This window comes from Meriones unguiculatus, chromosome 5 (genome assembly GCF_030254825.1).
Source record: "Meriones unguiculatus strain TT.TT164.6M chromosome 5, Bangor_MerUng_6.1, whole genome shotgun sequence".
Taxonomy (NCBI): domain Eukaryota; kingdom Metazoa; phylum Chordata; class Mammalia; order Rodentia; family Muridae; genus Meriones; species Meriones unguiculatus.
The window spans coordinates 92,131,919-92,148,990 of NC_083353.1; the positions used below are offsets into that span (position 1 = coordinate 92,131,919).

The window sequence follows — 17,072 nt, forward strand, 5'->3', positions numbered from 1 at the left end:
AGTCCTGATGAGACCTGATAGGCTAGGGTCAGAGAGAAGGGGAAGAGGCCCTCCCCTATCAGTGGACTAGGGGAAGGAGCATAGGGGAGAAGAGGGAGGAAGGGTGGGATTGAGAGGGGCTGCGGGAGGGGGTTACTGCTGGGATACAAAGTGAATAAATTGTAATAAATGATAATAAAAAGAAAAAACTTTTGACACACACACACAAAAGAATTGAATAAACCTGAAAAGCATGGAGGAACATTTAATTTTCCATTCATTTCCCTGTTTAGCCCTAGAGATCTGAAAGTTCCTGAAGATAGGAGGGTCTGGGGCTGGAGAGACAGCTTAGAGGTTAAGAGCACTGTCTGCTCTTCCAGAGGTCCTGAGTTCAATTCCCAGCAACCACATGGTGGCTTATAACCACCTATAATGAGATCTGGTGTCCTCTTCTGGCCTGAAGGCAAAACATTGCATACATAATAAATAAATCTTAAAAAGAAAGAAAAGATAGGAAGATGTGAATATCAGACATCTACAGAGAGACTTGCCTTTCTTCCTACTGTCTAGCTCCGCTGGTCTCAAAGAAAAATCACAACAGACTATGCAAATGAAGCTCTCTACTTTGTAAATGTGCTTGTCATGCAGGCTTAATGACCTGAGTTTAATTCCTGGAAGCCACATACATAGATGAATAAAACAATTCCACGAAGCTGTTTCACACAGGCACACATTAATTAAAAAAAAAAAAATTAAAGAGTAATTCTGATGGCTATGACTTTCCATTTGATATTTTAAAAATCCTATCCTAAGAATCACCCTCACTGTTACTGTCTTAACCAAGATGTGCACACATAAACATGAAGCATGTTTCCCAAGCAGAATTCTACAGAACAGACATTCACAGTGAAGTGATGGAACCTCATACAGTCCAAAATATTCCCAAAACTGTGGCTTTCTTTTCTGTCTACTCCACATGTACTATCCACTCCAGGTCTGAGCCCAGAACTGGATTAAACACAAAGATCTAAGCGGGAAGAAACTAAGCAGTAACTTGAGAGTGTTGTACATTCAAACTGTTAAGAAAGATTTGTAAATGGAATGGACAGCAGTAAACTGAAACAAACACATGAAAAAAACAAGAGTGGCAAAGAAGAGTTGTTTTTGAAGTTAGTAGTCATAGGACCTTCAGCGAGCTCCTCCACTTCTTTCCTTGTGTCACAGAAAGAAAGAAGGAAAATTCATATGGGAGCACTTTAAAGCTGACAGATGCAAGACTATGAAAACTACAGTAAGTATGGGAATCATAAGGGAACAGCCTCCCTACGTAACCAAAATTTCCTAGGGAAAAAAAAAAACGGTCTTGGGCCAGAGAAATGGCTCAGTGGGTACACTGAGTTCAAGTCCCACAACCCACATGGTGGAGGGAGAGAACTGACACCCAGCAGCTGACCTCTGACCTTCACCCATACACCAAGGCATGCATGCACACAGGCACACGCTCACACAAAATAAATGAATATATGCAATTTTAAATTGAAATAAATTCTTTCTTTCTTACCACAAAGCATGTACATCTTAACCTAAGTACATTTAAATATAACAAAGGAATCCACTGACCTTTTTGGAAGCCACTAGATCAACTAAAATACTAATACTTTTAAACACAAACATCTGAGGCAACAGCCAGACTAACGGCTGTCCACAAACATAAAATTTACATTCCAAAGTTCCTTTGCAATTTATTTTTTGGAGACTTAGAATGCATTTTCCTACAGAAATCCCATTATAAATAGTAGTTAAGAGTCTCAGGGCAGCCCTCAAGTTTATGCAACTCATAACAAATTGGAACAGAACATTCATGATGCAAAAAGCTTAACAAGCATGCAGCAATGTTTCCATGGGAAACGCTTGCTGTCTCTGGTATTGAATCCACCAGAACATCTCCTCTCGAGCAGTGAGGCATCAGTCCTCCCGCTCTCTGTCTCCTCACTGACATTACTAACTCCAGCCACGGGCTAGGGCACAAATGGGCAATGGCCTCACGAGGGGACGCAATCCAATGAATTCCAGGGCTTGCCTTGGTGGAATACTATCATAGAGCCACTTCCTTTCCTTGGACTGCAAATCCACAGAATGCCATCCCTCCCTCAGCTCCTCTCACCACATGGCCTTTTCTCCTCCCTGTGTGATTAGAGTGGGCCCACGTACAAAACCCGTATCGATACCATCTTTAATCACAGTTGCCAAGTACTTCTCCACGTGTGATGTAAAATCTTCACAGAACAGGCAGCCCCATAGATGCCTTTGTTTTCCTTTGGGAAAGGGGAAGCATTGGTGCCACAAGCTATTATAAGTATTAAGTGATATAATACAGGGCTAAATATACTTACTAATGTCAGATTTCTTTTCCCCTCTGTCTCTGTTTCATTGCTGTTCCCTGTTATTGACTTCCTACTGAGAAGACAAATCCTCCTTCCACTCAGCTTCCCTATATGCTAACAGCAATTAAAGTGTGAGTGTGTATTGGGGGTAAAGGGTGAGGAGTAAGCCAAACAATTAATTACTGCATGAGGACAGACTTAAGGTCATGAACGGGCTATACTCGGTGAGGGCTGACAGAAAACTCTGGATTTCAGACAGTAAGTGGACTCTGCATCGTGAAGCCAGGCTTGCCTTTCAAACTGATGTCAGCCTTTCCCAGTGACCCAAGTCCACTAGAGCCACATACTAGATTCCTTTCCATTTATGGAACATACCCCTCAGTTTCCACTCTGAGCCTCCGCATCTACAGCATCCTTCTCAGCATAACCCGATGTGTGTCACATCCTATAAGAGGCCACCTCTGGGCACCCTAGTCTGAACAGTCCCCAGTCTCATATACCACCATCTTCTTGCACCTGTTATTAATGCCATTAGCTTATTTATTTGCAGTCTACTTGATGACTGTCTGTCTGCCCACAGAATGTTTCATGAGGTGGGGGTCTGGACTACCTTCTTTTTCACTGCACTCTCAGCATGTGTGCTGGTTAATTCTACCTCAACACAAACTATAGCCATCAGAGGAGGGAACCTCAATAGAGAAAATACCTCCACAAAACTGGGCTTAGGCAAGCCTAGAGGGCATTTTCATAATTAGTGACTGAATGGAAGAGGACCTGGCCCTTTGTGGGCAGTGCTATCCCTGGGCTGTGGTCCTGAGTTCTCTTTAAAAAGGAGGCTGAGAAGCCATGAGGAACAAGCCAGTAACACATCTCCATGGCCTCGGCTCCTGACTCCAGGTCCCTACCTGGTTTGAGTTCCTGTCCTGACTTCCTTCAACGATGAACTAAGATGTGGAAGTATAAGACAAATAAATAAACCATTTCCTCCCCAGCTTGCTTTTGGTCACGGTGTTTCATCACAGTAATAGTAACCCTAACTAGGGCAGTGAGCCTGGCAGTCAGAAGGAAATCATTACTGAGTGCGTAGTGCACAGAGGCCGGGGACTGGTCTGGTTGCTGGAATAGAGACCCAGTATTGAGCACACAGACAGTTCCCAATCTCATAGGATGAACTGGAAAAGAAGAAAGCAACTCTTTTCAGCACCGTTGATGCTCCCCTCTAGTCTCCTAAATCAAGGCCACCACAGCAATGCAGCAGATAGGGCACACCACAGGACTATTCCCAGTTGGGCAAACTCCATCTGTATTTTTCTGTACACATACATACACTGCTAAAACTGGACCCTAGTTAAAAAAAAAAAAAAAAAAAACCTACAGCAACCTAAAAATCAAAGGGCCTTCATGAGCTTTTTGCGCATTTACTTGTTCCCCATCTAGCAGCACGCTCTGGGGAGGTTCCAACCTTTAGGTGAGGCTTTGCTGCAGAAGTAGGTCACTGGGAGCAGGTCTTCTGGGCTTCCTCTCCCTGTCTACTTCCTGTCTTACACAGCCTCCTGGCCCTCTTCGACGTGAGCAGCCTCTGCCACAGGTGCTCATCGCCATGAATGAGTTGCTGTGGCATGCCTTCCCTATCACGATGGACAGAAGACATGAAGCAAAGTCTTTCCTCATGGAAATTACTTCTGTAAGGTTCTGTAATAGGAGCAATGGAAAGCTAATGCACAAAGTTAGACGGGACTCTAATGTAAGACATGGATGGAGGCACTGCTCAGTGGTAGAATACCTTCTTAGCATGCACTTGGTCCTACATTCGATCCTCAGCACCACAAAAGAAGAAAAAGTGCGAAGCATCAATCAACCAAAGGAAAGGAGGAAAAGAAAGTTCGGCAGGAAGAAAAGCATTCCTTTCTGTTTTAGAATAGCTGTGGTCACTAGTCCCCTCAGCAATCTGAAGATGAACACTGACAGGAAAAGGTCGTGGAGGATTTGAGCCAAGCTCGGGTACATTTACATCACAGATCAAACAGGACCCAATCCGGAAAGAGAATGAACTGTGTTCACATCTGGACAATGTGTCTCCCAGAGACAAAGGCCTCTGGTCCCTGAAGCAGCCAAAGGAAAGCAAGGGCCAGAAGGCTTGGCATCCTGTAACTGAGGCTGTCCCAGGAGCTGGTGGGGGTGGCGCCCAGAGACTCCAGGATTGTGGCTGCTGGCAGCCACTAGTGCCAACAGCTTGTTGTGCAGCCCTGACTCTGAGCTGCCAGGGCAGTTTTCCAAAGGCACCCTGGTGGCTGGCAGAGATTTCAAAAAAAAAAAGGAGAGAAAGCAGGCGTATATGTGTCCATGGAAAGTGAGGGTGGGGAGAGGGGGAGTGGAGTAGGAGGTAGAGGAATCAGGGTTAGTGAAAGAGAATTTGCTTCAGCAAAATATTTTCATTATCAGATAAAATACAGAAGTTTGCAAACAAATCTGTTTAAAGGGGAACAGGATTATGTTTTTATAAAGAGTTAAATTATTCATTGAAGACATTATCTGGGTGTGGGGAACATTATTTTTTTTATTTTTCTTTGTATTACTTTTTTTTATGAGTACACTGCTTTTATTATCAGAGAAAATAATACTATTTTTATTTAAAAAGAGTGGAGAAATACCAGCAAAACTAGTGAATAAATGTTTTGGATGTGTCTTGATGCAAAGGCAGAAACTTGAGAAACTAAAATTGTGAGAAAGCACAATACTAGAAAAGCCATTTAAAAAAAAAATTTATATGAGACAACTGTTCTGAATCCTCCTACTTGTAATAATAACCTCTTCTAGGAGCGTCTATAGCTTCTTCACTAGAAGAAAAAGGGTAACACTGCTAATGTTACATGTCACTTTATAGCCACTTGATGTGACTGTCGCAAACAGAAAAGCTGTCAACACAGAGCACTGCAAGTATTAAATTCTGAGACAACATACTGACCTTACTATGTTCTAAAAGTCTGACTAAGCCTAAATGTTATGGAGAACACCATAACCCTCAAGTTTAATTCATGTAAGAATACTCCATTTCTTTAAAGCTTTTTACTGGGTTTGTCTCCTGGTAAAAAGTGCTCAGCCGATGGTGAAGAGGTCACGAGGAAGCAGTATTGTCGGGCTGGCTCACACAGTGCTCAGAACAGCTCCATGGTAGTTCCCTGGCTTGGGGGCTTCAGGCTCTGGACTGAAGGTATGCGAGAACACGCACTGTTGGACTCACACTGTGTGTTGGAAGGCTGGGGCCGCACGCTAGCCAAGCACGGTACTATTTCTACAGTAATAATTCAGACACACACACTAGGAATGTACTTTAAAATAGCTTGAAAAACGTGCTGGGGGCTGCAGAGATGGCTCAGTTGTTAAAGCGCTTGCCATGTGTGCTAGTTTGAAGGGCAAATGTCCCTCTGGGCTTACATATGAACTCCTGGTCAACAGCTGGTAGCGCTGTCTGGTTAGGTTCTGCACCTTAGAATGTGGAGGTAACTTTGAGTATTTAGCTTCTTCCCACTCCTAGTTCCCTCTCTCTGCTTCCTGTTGGTGAATAAAAATGTAAAGGCGGCCTCCTGTTCTTGCCACCAGGCCATGCCTTCCCCATCAGAGACCCTCACTCTAGCACCATGAGTCCAAATAAATGCATTCTTTCCTAAGTTGCCTTTGGTCGTGGTATTTTATCACAGCAACAGAAGCCATGGCAGGCTGAAAACCCGAGTCTGATCCCTGGAACCCATGGTGTAAGGAGAAAAATCAATCCAGAAAGTTCTCTCCTATCCTCTGCATACATGCTGTAGCACAAACACACTTACAGCTCACAAGCATGAGTCATACACATGTACATAAACACAATGATAATACATTTTAAAATTAAATAATTTAAAACATACTGGGAGAGCCAGCCAGGTATACTGACTCTTTCCTGCCATCTAATCACTAGGAATACTGAGACAGAAGGATCACCAAAAGTTCAAGCCAGCCTGATATACATACTGAGTTCCAGGCCAGCCTGGGCTATAAATAAGAACCTGTTTCCAAAGAATGAGAGAAAAACCAGAACAAAGACCTATGTTGTTTCAGATAAGGTTCTGGTGCCAAATTAAAGGCAGTTGTAAACTGGGTGTGCGCAGAGCACCTGGGACACCAGTGCTCTGTGCACAGGGCAGCAAGCCTCTACTGCTCACAGGACACAACTGACACGATAAAACCCTTGGAATCCACTCACTTATGTGGTCTCTTCTTTCTAAATTGAGGGAATGGGGGCTCAATTTTTTTTTTTTTTTTAGAAAAGCAATATTCATTCTATTAAAGTTTGAAAAAGGGTTTAGCAAGTTTAGACAGTTGGGCTAAATAAACTAAGCATTTCTGACTGGGAAGAAGATGTAATCATAAAGGGACAGACAGGGCATCCTAACTACGGTGGCATCTCATTTTCTAGGCTGAGTGATTGGTACTTAGGTACCTGATGCCTTAGCCACACTATTCAGAAAGACACCGAGTGCTACCTACATGCATGCTCTGAAATACCCTGCTACTGCAAGAGTCTACGTAACTTTTATGTTTCAAAGTACCACTATAACTTTACAATAAAAGTTAGGTGTAGCGTTATATATCTGTGCTTCTGAGACTTGAGAAGAGGAGACAAGGGAATGAGGAGTTCAAGGCCAGCCGAAGCTACATAGTGAGTTCCAGTGCAGCCGGGAATAAATTAAGATCCTGTATCAAAAATCAAAAAGAGTATTTCATGACAATGTTGTCCTAAAAAGCAACATAAATTACTTATATAAGATTTTTCAATAAATACAAAACTTCTGACATAAAAGGACCTGGCCTTACCTGACCTATAGACTTCCGACATCCTCTAAACTAGGAGAAGCCCTTCAAAGTGGCCACACTTAGCACATGTGGGAAGTGGAGGCAAGAAGACACTGAGTTCAAGGCCAGCTACGTGGTAAGATTCTGTCTCCAGACTCCAAAGCAAGGAAGCAAGGCCTCAAAGGAACCCTTCCTAACAGCAATCTGGACAGGATGTTGTGGACATCTGGACACTTTTACCCTGAATGGAGATTCTGGACTTAGCTGGTATGACATTAACTACCCTCCATTCATAGCTCTGGACAGGCCAGCCCTAAATAAAGTGACCACCAACTAGTTCTTGGCCAAATAACAGAGGCCCAGTCGCTGCAGTGTCTGCCACAGCGGCCACTGTCCTAAGCACCCCAGAGATGACCAGGAAAGCAAGGGACAGGAGCAGAAGGAACACAGGCAGACCATGTTCTGCAGAAAAGTGCCTGAGCTCTTACATGGACATGTTCCACCACGTTATTTGCTGCTGAGTAAATGCCAATTTTGTACTTTTACAGGAATCTTGGGAGTAATTTCAGTGTTTCATCGGCAGGAATCTTTATAATGTCCTACACATTTCAGAATTTTCTCTTAGGTTTGTAGTATCTCATGTTATTTTTCATAATAAATTTACAAAGTAGGTAAGCAAAAATCATTCCCACTTTACCAGGAGAGAGCTAGTTACATGTGGCCGGCAGTCATCACAGCATCAAAACATAAGTAGAGGCACAAGTATGCACAGAAGGTCAACCTGACTTTTTCTTGAGAAACTCAAGGTACATCTTACTATCTAAGCATTGCTCAGGGAAAATCTAAGATCCAAAACACTACAAAATAGGAAGCACTCAAATCAGATTAATTTTACCTCCACCAAGAATAAGCAGCATACAGTACAGTATCTAATATGTACTAAGGACTGAATAATTTTATCAAAACACAGTTTAGGGGAGGCACATACCTATAATCCCAGGAGAAGCTGAAGCAGGGCAATCACAAATTCAAAGACAGCCTGAGATGGGTGTGTGTATGTGTATGCCCAAGTCCAAATATCCCCAAGTCTAAAATAAGAACAAGCAAAACCAAACAAAAAGCTCATAGGCTCATCCTCATCAGAAAATTCTGCCATGTCCAAGTGAAACAGACGCTGTACTCCACGCTAGTACTAAATCTTCACTCCTCTGGAGCATCATACTTCCTTAAGGATGTCCAGAAGCAACAGGAGAGGGATTCTGTTTGTATTCAGCTAGTGCCAATCCAGATGGATCTTTCCCTAAGAACAGCATCAGGCTAGACAGGGAAGGAACAGACAACTGTGTGACCCTTATGTACAAGCAGCTTGCTATAGGCTCTATGTCACCTTCTATAATCATCATTTAAAATGCCCCGGGTAAGCAGAAATGAAGTTGGAACATGCCGTGTGCCAGTCTTCCAAGACAGCATACCTGTAACCGCTGAACCACACCTGCTCGCAGGTTTCCAAATCCATAGTGACACTGTGATTGCAGGGTACTTTCTGAGATCTCTTCATAGGGAGTCTGCTCAATTTCCCAGTCAAAGTCTTCGTCCTCCTCTTCAGCTCCTTCCTCAGAAACCCCAGAAGCACCTATATGTGTTAAAGAGTAATTTTTGCTTAAAGTTCTGAGGTGTCTAGGTACGAGAGGAATAGGCTGCTACAGGAAAAATGCCTACATTTGTGCACCAAAGGCCCAGACAAGAATATTCAGCTTCATTGCTTGTGATGGCTAAAAAGTGGAACCAGCCAAATTATTCACCAACAGCAGGAGGTATATATAAGCCCACGAAATCGTCTACCATACAGTGATGAAAGTATATGGACTTCTGTTTTAACACAGACACACCTCATAAGGACACTGCGCATAAGAAGCCAGATGGAAAGGAATAATTATGTGTGCCACTGGTGATCTAGGAAAGAACAGGGTTCACCTGAGAAGGGCATGGGCGGGGTTCCCAGGGCACTGGAAACAAGTAAACAATACAGTTCATGACCTAGCAAATGTTCATATTATGTAACTTTTCAACTACTCATTTGGACAAGACAATGTTTTAACTGTTAAAGAAAAAATGTGACCAGTCTACTGGTCCACTATTGGTTATGCCTTTTAGCTATGACACCAGATAAGCTATTTTCACAGGACACTTTTCCTTTTTATTTTCTGCACTTGAACGTTTTTCCTGTTATTTTCTATCCCACGTCTCTTCCCCTACAAACACAAAACAATACAAACATTCCTACTTATCTTCATTTCTTCCCAACTACAGCAAACATACCTATTTCTTCCACAAGCGGTTCGGCCGACCTGGATTTTCTTGGTGCCAGAAGAGCAGTTAACATGTTCAGCCCCTCAAAATGCTGGCCAGGAGTTTCCTTGAGCAATCGAATGGTAAAAATTCCTTTAAAAGAGATGGTTTTATAGTTAGATTAAAATATTCAAAGGCTTCCTAATTACATGGAGAAATGCAAGTAAAGGAAATATGTAATTCTATGAAGAAGCGCCTTTGCTCACTATGTAAGCATTGCCGTTCTAAGGGGAGAGGCTTCCCAAGGCAAGCATTATGGCTCTGAAGGAAAAGGCATCTTGGCAGTTGGGAGCCAAGGAACACCATAAAGTCACAGGCACAACAAAGCTCACATAGGAGATTTATTGGAAGAAAACCCAGGAGGGTGGCAACAGAGAACTGAGCAGAAGACAGGATTTATATAGCGTTTCTTAGAGGCTGGGAACAGATTGGAGGACCATGATCTTGGGGCAAACTCAGGAATTAGTGGTATTTTTTATTTGTTTGTTTGTTTGTTGGGGGGGGCTTTTTCCCCTGTAGGGCAAAGCCTGGCCACTCTACCTCACCACCAGGGGCTGAGAGAGCCACTAACAGCCATTAGGGCAGTCTGAGAGGATAGGGAGGAACTGACCTTGGGGTTCCTCAGGCAGGGGGCTTGGTTGCTCCTCTACCCTAAGGGGTCAGGCCCAGCAGCCAGGGCAGTCAAATAGGTTTCCAGAAGTGGGGCTTCTACTACCCACATCAGGGAAGGCCGTCCTGCAGCTTGAATTGGCGTGAACAGCCAACAAACTATACATCTGAAGAGAATGGATACCCAGAGCATGGAAAGAACTCAAAACACAAAACGCTCAGGCTGGGCTGGGACAAGGCTCAGTTGGTGGTGGTTCTCACACAACCATATGGATATAAGCTTGAATCTCTATATTCTACATATACAATAAGCTGAATACAATGTCAAATATCTATAATCCCAGTGCTGAAGAAGCGGAACAGGAGAACCCCTGGGGTTTGCTGGCCAAGCAGAAGCAGCAAGCTCCAGGTTCAGTCAAAGACCTTGACTTAAAAATTAGGTAGACTATAATAGAGGAAGACACCCAAAAAGTCAACCCTCTGGTTTATATCCACATGCATGTACACACGCAAATACATACTAGGTACAAACCGCATGTACATATACATACACACAAAAGACAACCAACCCAACCAAATGTCAAACCCATGAAAAAAAATGTTCAGCGTCCTTAGCCAAAAAGGAAATGCAAAATAAAACTACACTGAGATTCCACCTCAGCTCAGTCAGAGGGTCTCTTACAAAGAAAACACAACAGCAAATGCTGGTAAGGATGCAGAGAAAAGTGAGCCCTTGTAACACTGCTAGTGGGAATATAAACTCATCACCTCGGAGGTCAGTAAGGACGCGCCCCGGAATACTAAAAGCACAAATACCGTATGATCCAGCTGCCACTCCTAAGTGCATATCTAAGGAGTCCAACTTGTCATACCACAGAGACACCTGCACATCTATATTTCCTGCAGCACAGTCACAACAGCCAAGTTTATGGACTCAGTCTAGGTGTCTATCAACAGATAAAGAAAGCATGCACCTACACGATGGACTTTTACTCAGTCATAAAAAGAATGATGTCATTTGCAAGAAAATGGATGTAACCGGAGATCATATTAAGCAACATAAGCCAGACTCAGAAGGACAAATACGCTTTGTCTCATTTGTGAAGCGGAGTCTTTTTATAGGCGCATAGACACAGAGATAGACAGATACACAGATAGATGATATTCACACATATCTCTGTGTGTATGTGTGTGTGTATGAATATGCCCTTGTGTATGAGACATGGAAGCATAGGAAAAAAGGGAGAAAAGAAAGAGTTCAGAGTAGTGAATATATGATAAAAATTTTTCATGAAACCCAACACCACCTGATGAAAACACCAACAGAACATTTTTAACTATTAAAAAAAAAACATAATTCCTCATGGGGTTCCAAGATTTTGCCCTTATAATAGATTTAGTGACAGTAAATCAAGGCAGAAAAAGTTTTAAAAGGGGCTTTCCCAAGTTGTCACTTCTATCAGAAAGAAATGTGTCCAAACCACAGAATGCTTGAGTATTTCCTAATACCATCTTACCTAGTCAAAATATCAAAACTCAGACAATTTTTAAAATCCAGCAGCCTGAGGAGGCATCAGCACTGACCAACAGTTATTTACAAATATATTTCTGGACCATGGAAGAAATCAGCATAGCTACCAAAGAATAGATTTGAAACTACACTAAAGCAATTACAGTTTAATAATTTCCTTAAGAACTCAAGAGAGCTTTCTTTCTTTCTTTCTTTCTTTCTTTCTTTCTTTCTTTCTTTCTTTCTTCTTTTTTTGAGACAGCTTTGCTATGTAGCCCTGGCTGGCCTCAAACTCTCATGAAATCAAGTCACTGTCTTAAGCTCCACCAGGAATACTAGGATGTCCTCCCATTTCCAGCCCATTTAAACATTTTACCTCTTTCATCACACTGTCATGCAACCCCATATATCAAAAACAACTCAACCCAGTTATCCCCACATATACATCTCCTCAACTCTAAGTACTTTACAGTTTTATTTTTTTAAGGTTTATTTTTTGCCAAGTGATGATGGCACACGCCTTTATCCCAGCACTCGAGAGGCAGAGGCACACAGATCTCTGAGTTTGAGGCCAGCCTGGTCTACAGAGTGAGTTCCAGGATAGCCAGGGCTAGACAGAGAAACTTTGTCTTGAAAACAAACAAATAAAAAAAGGTTTATTTTTTTAAATTATGTGCACACGAGTACAAGTGCCTGTGGAAGCCACAAGAGGGTGTCAGATTCCCTAGAACCTCTGTGTACTGCAAACAAAAACTTTGGTCCTCTGAAAAAGCAGTACAGGCTCCTAACAGCTGCGCTCTCTCTCCAGCCATAAAGTGATTGAGAACTTAATGATGTTCCTTTAGTCTCATTCTTCCTCCTTTACCCTACTTCACTGGTCAATAGTTACTGAATAAATTACATAGGAGAACGCAAGCTACTCTTTTTATATTAAAAAAATTACTACTATGCAAGCATGGGCTGAGAGTGTTTGTGCTAAGGCTCATGCGTGGCATTCAGAACATGCTCTGTTGAGTCAGTTTTCTCCTTTACCTTCAAATGGGTTCTGGAAACCAAACTCAGGTTGCCAGGTTTGCTAGAGAAGCACCTTTGCCCACTGAGCTACCTTGCTGACCCCCACAGCTACTCTTATTCCAAACGAAATGACAGAGAAAAGACAGTAGCTTATAGAAGAGTGAAATACATGGGTTTTGTGGCTAGCTAAAACCGGAGCTTGTCAATCATGAAAAGAAAAATCCAGTTACTCGTTAAATTTTTCCCATGGATAACTTCTCATCTACCTGTTATTAAAATTCAAGTTTAAAAACCGTATAAGAAAAATCCATTCAAAAGCTTATAAATCATCCTACATTTTAAAAAGCAATCATTTCATGTTGATGTTTACTTTTAAACATGTGCTAAAGGTAGAAACAATTCCAGAAAGTGGAACTAGAACATTTGATTCAAATTTACTTTAAAGATTATTGCAAAATACTTTAAAAGACTAAGAAAACTGCTCCCTGCCAAAAACCCATAGATAACTGGCACTAACTATTAAAGAAAGAGTTATACACCATATGGCAATTGCTAGACATCTGAAAGTCCCTATGGTATCTTTATAGACTGCTACTACGTGGGTACCATAACATAAGGAATCCATAAAACCCCATCCAAGACTAGGCCTATGGCTCAGCCAGTAAAGCTTTTGTCTCACAGGCAGAAGGGCCTGAGTTTGACTCCTAGAACCCAGATAAAAACATAAAGTGTCATGGTGCATTTTTGTAATCCAAGAGCTGGGGAGGCAGAGACAAGAGTATTGCTAGGGCTCACTGCCCAGCCAGTCTAGCCACAAGTGAGACACCCTGTCTCAAAAGCATTCCTCAAGATTGTCCTCTGGCCTCCATTTGCACAGGCACACACACATGAACCCCCCCCACACACACACACACATACCACTCAACACAACTACGTATGCAGTTGTACAACACTGTCCTTGGACTCAAGCTACCACCATCTTCAGCTCTACAGGGCCTGCTCACAAAAGGTCATCACAGAAAGAGCAGGCAGGGTCTTGGGACCCTCATCTTATTATCCATCCACCACCACCCCAATGACTGTGTAACACAATTCTGCCCTATGTGGTCTTAGAGGTAAAGGATGGCTACGTACCGGCTAGGCTGAAGAGAGGGAGTTCAGTCTATGCAGCCCTGGGGAAGCTGTGCACTGTGGCTACTTTAAGATCTCCTTTGCTCCTGCCCAGAATCCTTATGCACTACTCTGTGAACTAAATAAACTGTGGGAGAATCACATCTAGTTTGTCAATGGGACCTAGGAGAGGTAGAATGTCCCTCCTAGGGAAAGAATTTTAGCAGCATCTGCATGCATACATACACACACACACACATTCAAAATCCCAAACCATACCTTTATCTGCATCATAGGATCCCTGCTCAGTTCCAGTTTCTACAATCCTTCCAGGAAGTGTTAGTCTGCAGATTTAATACAAGATAAGTTGATCAGCAATCACAGTGTATTTTTAGCCATCAAAATGATCAACCATTCAAATGGCAATTTTTCAGTACTTCTTTCACATTTTACAAATAACCGAAATTCCTCTTCTACTAAGAAAGTATAAATCAATGATGACTGATCTTTCCACTTGAATGCTTTATCTACCAATAAAATAGACTGGAAAAGCAAAACTCACAATAAACCTTAGTTATCAAATGCCATTATGTTTGTTCTGTTTTATTTTTTTAACTTTACAAATTAAATTTCATCTTAGATCTATAGGTATAGGAAAAATAGTTTATAGAGAGTACATTACTATCCATGATGAGATAGTAATCAGATGAGATATCAGAAATCCACTGAGAAATCTTGGAAATAGCTCCCATAAGTAGGGGTGACCTACTGAATTTTTGAGGTGGCATGCTAATTAAGGTCTTATGTGGTTCCCCCAGGAGCAATGAAGAAACCAGATTGACTGCAGGGAAGGGCTCAGTTGAAAATGGGAGAGCAACTGGTAAACAAATTTGGAAAAGGGCTCTCACTGTCCAGCGCACAAGGAGCTAATAGTTCTGCCTAACTCCAAGTATGGCTATCAAAATTAAGATGACACACAAGTGGTAGTGTAAGACCTGGGGTCTCACAGCTCAGGAGTTCAAGATCGCACCCTTCCCAGAAACTCCCCCAGACCACGGCTCGTTGCAAAAGCAAGAGGTTTATTAACCATTGCACAATGGGGTCACCCCTGTTGGTCAGCAAAGAGTGGCACCGGGAGACAAAGGCCTTTAGGTTTTTAAAAGAAAACTTGCGGGAAATTTGAAGTTGCAGTTTTGGCAATTTAGGATTGGATGAGGAAGCTATAAAGTCAGATAATTGGTTAGTCTTAGGTGCTCAAGCTTGGCCAGTCCTGCCAAGTGTGGATGCAGCTGCAATTGAAGGTGGGGGTGGTTAGCTCATCCTTTAAGATTAGGGGCTGCGGACTTTTGGCTGGAGGTCAAAAGCTACTCAGAAGAAGTCTGAGACAAGGGTCTGGTCCTTCTTTTTGCTGAGTGAAGGTTATTGCTTGCTTGCTTTTTACATCTGTCCTCACAGATAGGGTCACATTCCTCCATTCTCTGGAAAGGTACTAAGACTAAGAGGCTTTAGCTTAACCTGGACCTAAAACTCAAAACTATAGGCTTTAGAAGAAATATAGGTTACAAAGTTAGCCTAACCCTTTCAGTAGCAGCTTGCCTACCACACTGAAGGTGGCCAGTGTCAGCTGCCACTAGTGTTTTGGTTCAACACGGAGAAAAATCTAGACGGGTAAGTGCTCACAGCCAGGCAGAACTGGCGACCTGAGAACCACAGGAAGCAGAAGGCATGCAGGCGAGAATCACAGAACGGAGCCACGGGAGCCACGCAGGGAAGTCGCCACGTAAGGATGGCAGGTGCGAGCATGCTGCGAAAGAACAGTAACAAGTCAGGAGGGATCGAGAGCGAGGGTGACAGACACTGGGTGGGTGGCCCCATGCTCGGTGACGGGATCCACGGGCGCGGCAGGAGGCGATTCCGCCCAGGCAGCAGCGAGAGAGCGGTGTGCCCGCGAGGCGCGGATGAAATCGCGAGGGCGCAGGCAGCGGGAACTCGCCTCAGAAAGTACGGCTTGGCGTAGAACTTGAAGTCCACCCCTTCGAAGTAAACGTCAAACTCGGAGATGCGCGCGTGGGGCACGCGGATGGCAATCGTGAGGAACTCGGGGTCCTGGCTCAGCTCGAACGCCGGAGTCAGCATCGTCCCTGCGCGCACCTGAGGCCACCACAGGCCCGCTACGTACACGCCAGGTCCCAACGCGCCAGACCCACGCCGTCTGCTTCAGCGCTTCCGGGACTAGGCGGAAATGGGTGCGGGTGGGACCGGAAGTCCCGCCCCGCACCAGTCTCCTTGGAGACAGGACGCTTTGGCTGGCTAGATGGAAGTTTTCAAACTTACCGGGAAAAAATGCTATGGAGCCAGCCAGGCTTGTTAGGAAATTTCAACTGAGGAAAATTTTTCGAAGAACTGGAATTCTATCCTGGAAATTTTCGGACTAACCGGAACACTAATTCACTTTAGACTCGTTAAGCATCTATGGAGAGGCTTAGAAATTATTTTAATTGCCTTATTTTTTTTAAAGTCAACAAAGTGTGTTTGAGTCTCGGTGCGAGTATTTTCCATACAAAGCTCCTCTATACTTTAGACATCTCTACTGTTATAGAAGGGTAATATTAGTCGTGCTTTCTCAGATGCTATGATGATAGCATGGTATTTTCCATTAGGACTGCTGTTCCCTTCAAATTGTCAGCTCTCAGCAAATAGAAGCAGGTTCTGAAGTAGCCATAGCAAAGTCCCTTCAAGGTTTCCTTCAGTTCTCACCAGTAATGCCAAAACAACAAAAAAAAAAAAAAACAACAAACACAAACAAACTGCCCCTAGTCTCCTCTCCTTCCCCCTCCCTCAGCTTCCTCTCCCCTTCTTAATTCCTTCTTTGAATAGTTTTGCCATTAGCAGAGCACATATTCTCTAATCTAACCCACACCACGAATTCCAAGGAAAAGTGGGCTGAAAGAGGTTAAACAGGATCAGAATCCAGATACCTCATCAGCGACCACTGTGAAAAACTGTGCTTCCTTTTTATCTCGTTTCATTTTTCCCTTTCTAATTTCTTACTTTTATCTCCTTTTTCTTTACTCGTCTCCTTTTTATCCTTTTTAGTTCCTCTGTGATCCTCACTCTCCCAATGCCTTTCCCCCTAGTTTCCCTCTTTCCCTGCATATTCTTTTAAACCCTCCCCCCGCCCCGTTTCTTTTTACTTCCAGGAACTAGCACAGTCCAAGTCTAGTATTGCACTGGCTAGTTTTATGTTAACTTGATGTAGGCTAAAGTAATTTGAGAGGAGGAAAGCTCAT

At 43.1% G+C, this 17,072-nt stretch overlaps 1 protein-coding gene across 1 annotated transcript in view; it reads right to left on the reverse strand.

The window, feature by feature from the left end:
• Shq1 (SHQ1, H/ACA ribonucleoprotein assembly factor) overlaps positions 1-16,012 on the reverse strand; it is a 103,362-nt gene extending 87,350 nt beyond the window's left edge. Inside the window, exons 1-4 of the mRNA XM_021639494.2 lie at positions 15,776-16,012; positions 14,062-14,126; positions 9,510-9,632; positions 8,663-8,823 (exon numbers count right to left, since the gene is read on the reverse strand). Coding sequence (XP_021495169.1) covers positions 8,663-8,823; positions 9,510-9,632; positions 14,062-14,126; positions 15,776-15,918 — 492 coding nt within the window. The 5' untranslated portion in view covers positions 15,919-16,012. The remainder of the gene's footprint in view (positions 1-8,662; positions 8,824-9,509; positions 9,633-14,061; positions 14,127-15,775) is intronic.
• Positions 16,013-17,072: the final 1,060 nt, after the last annotated feature.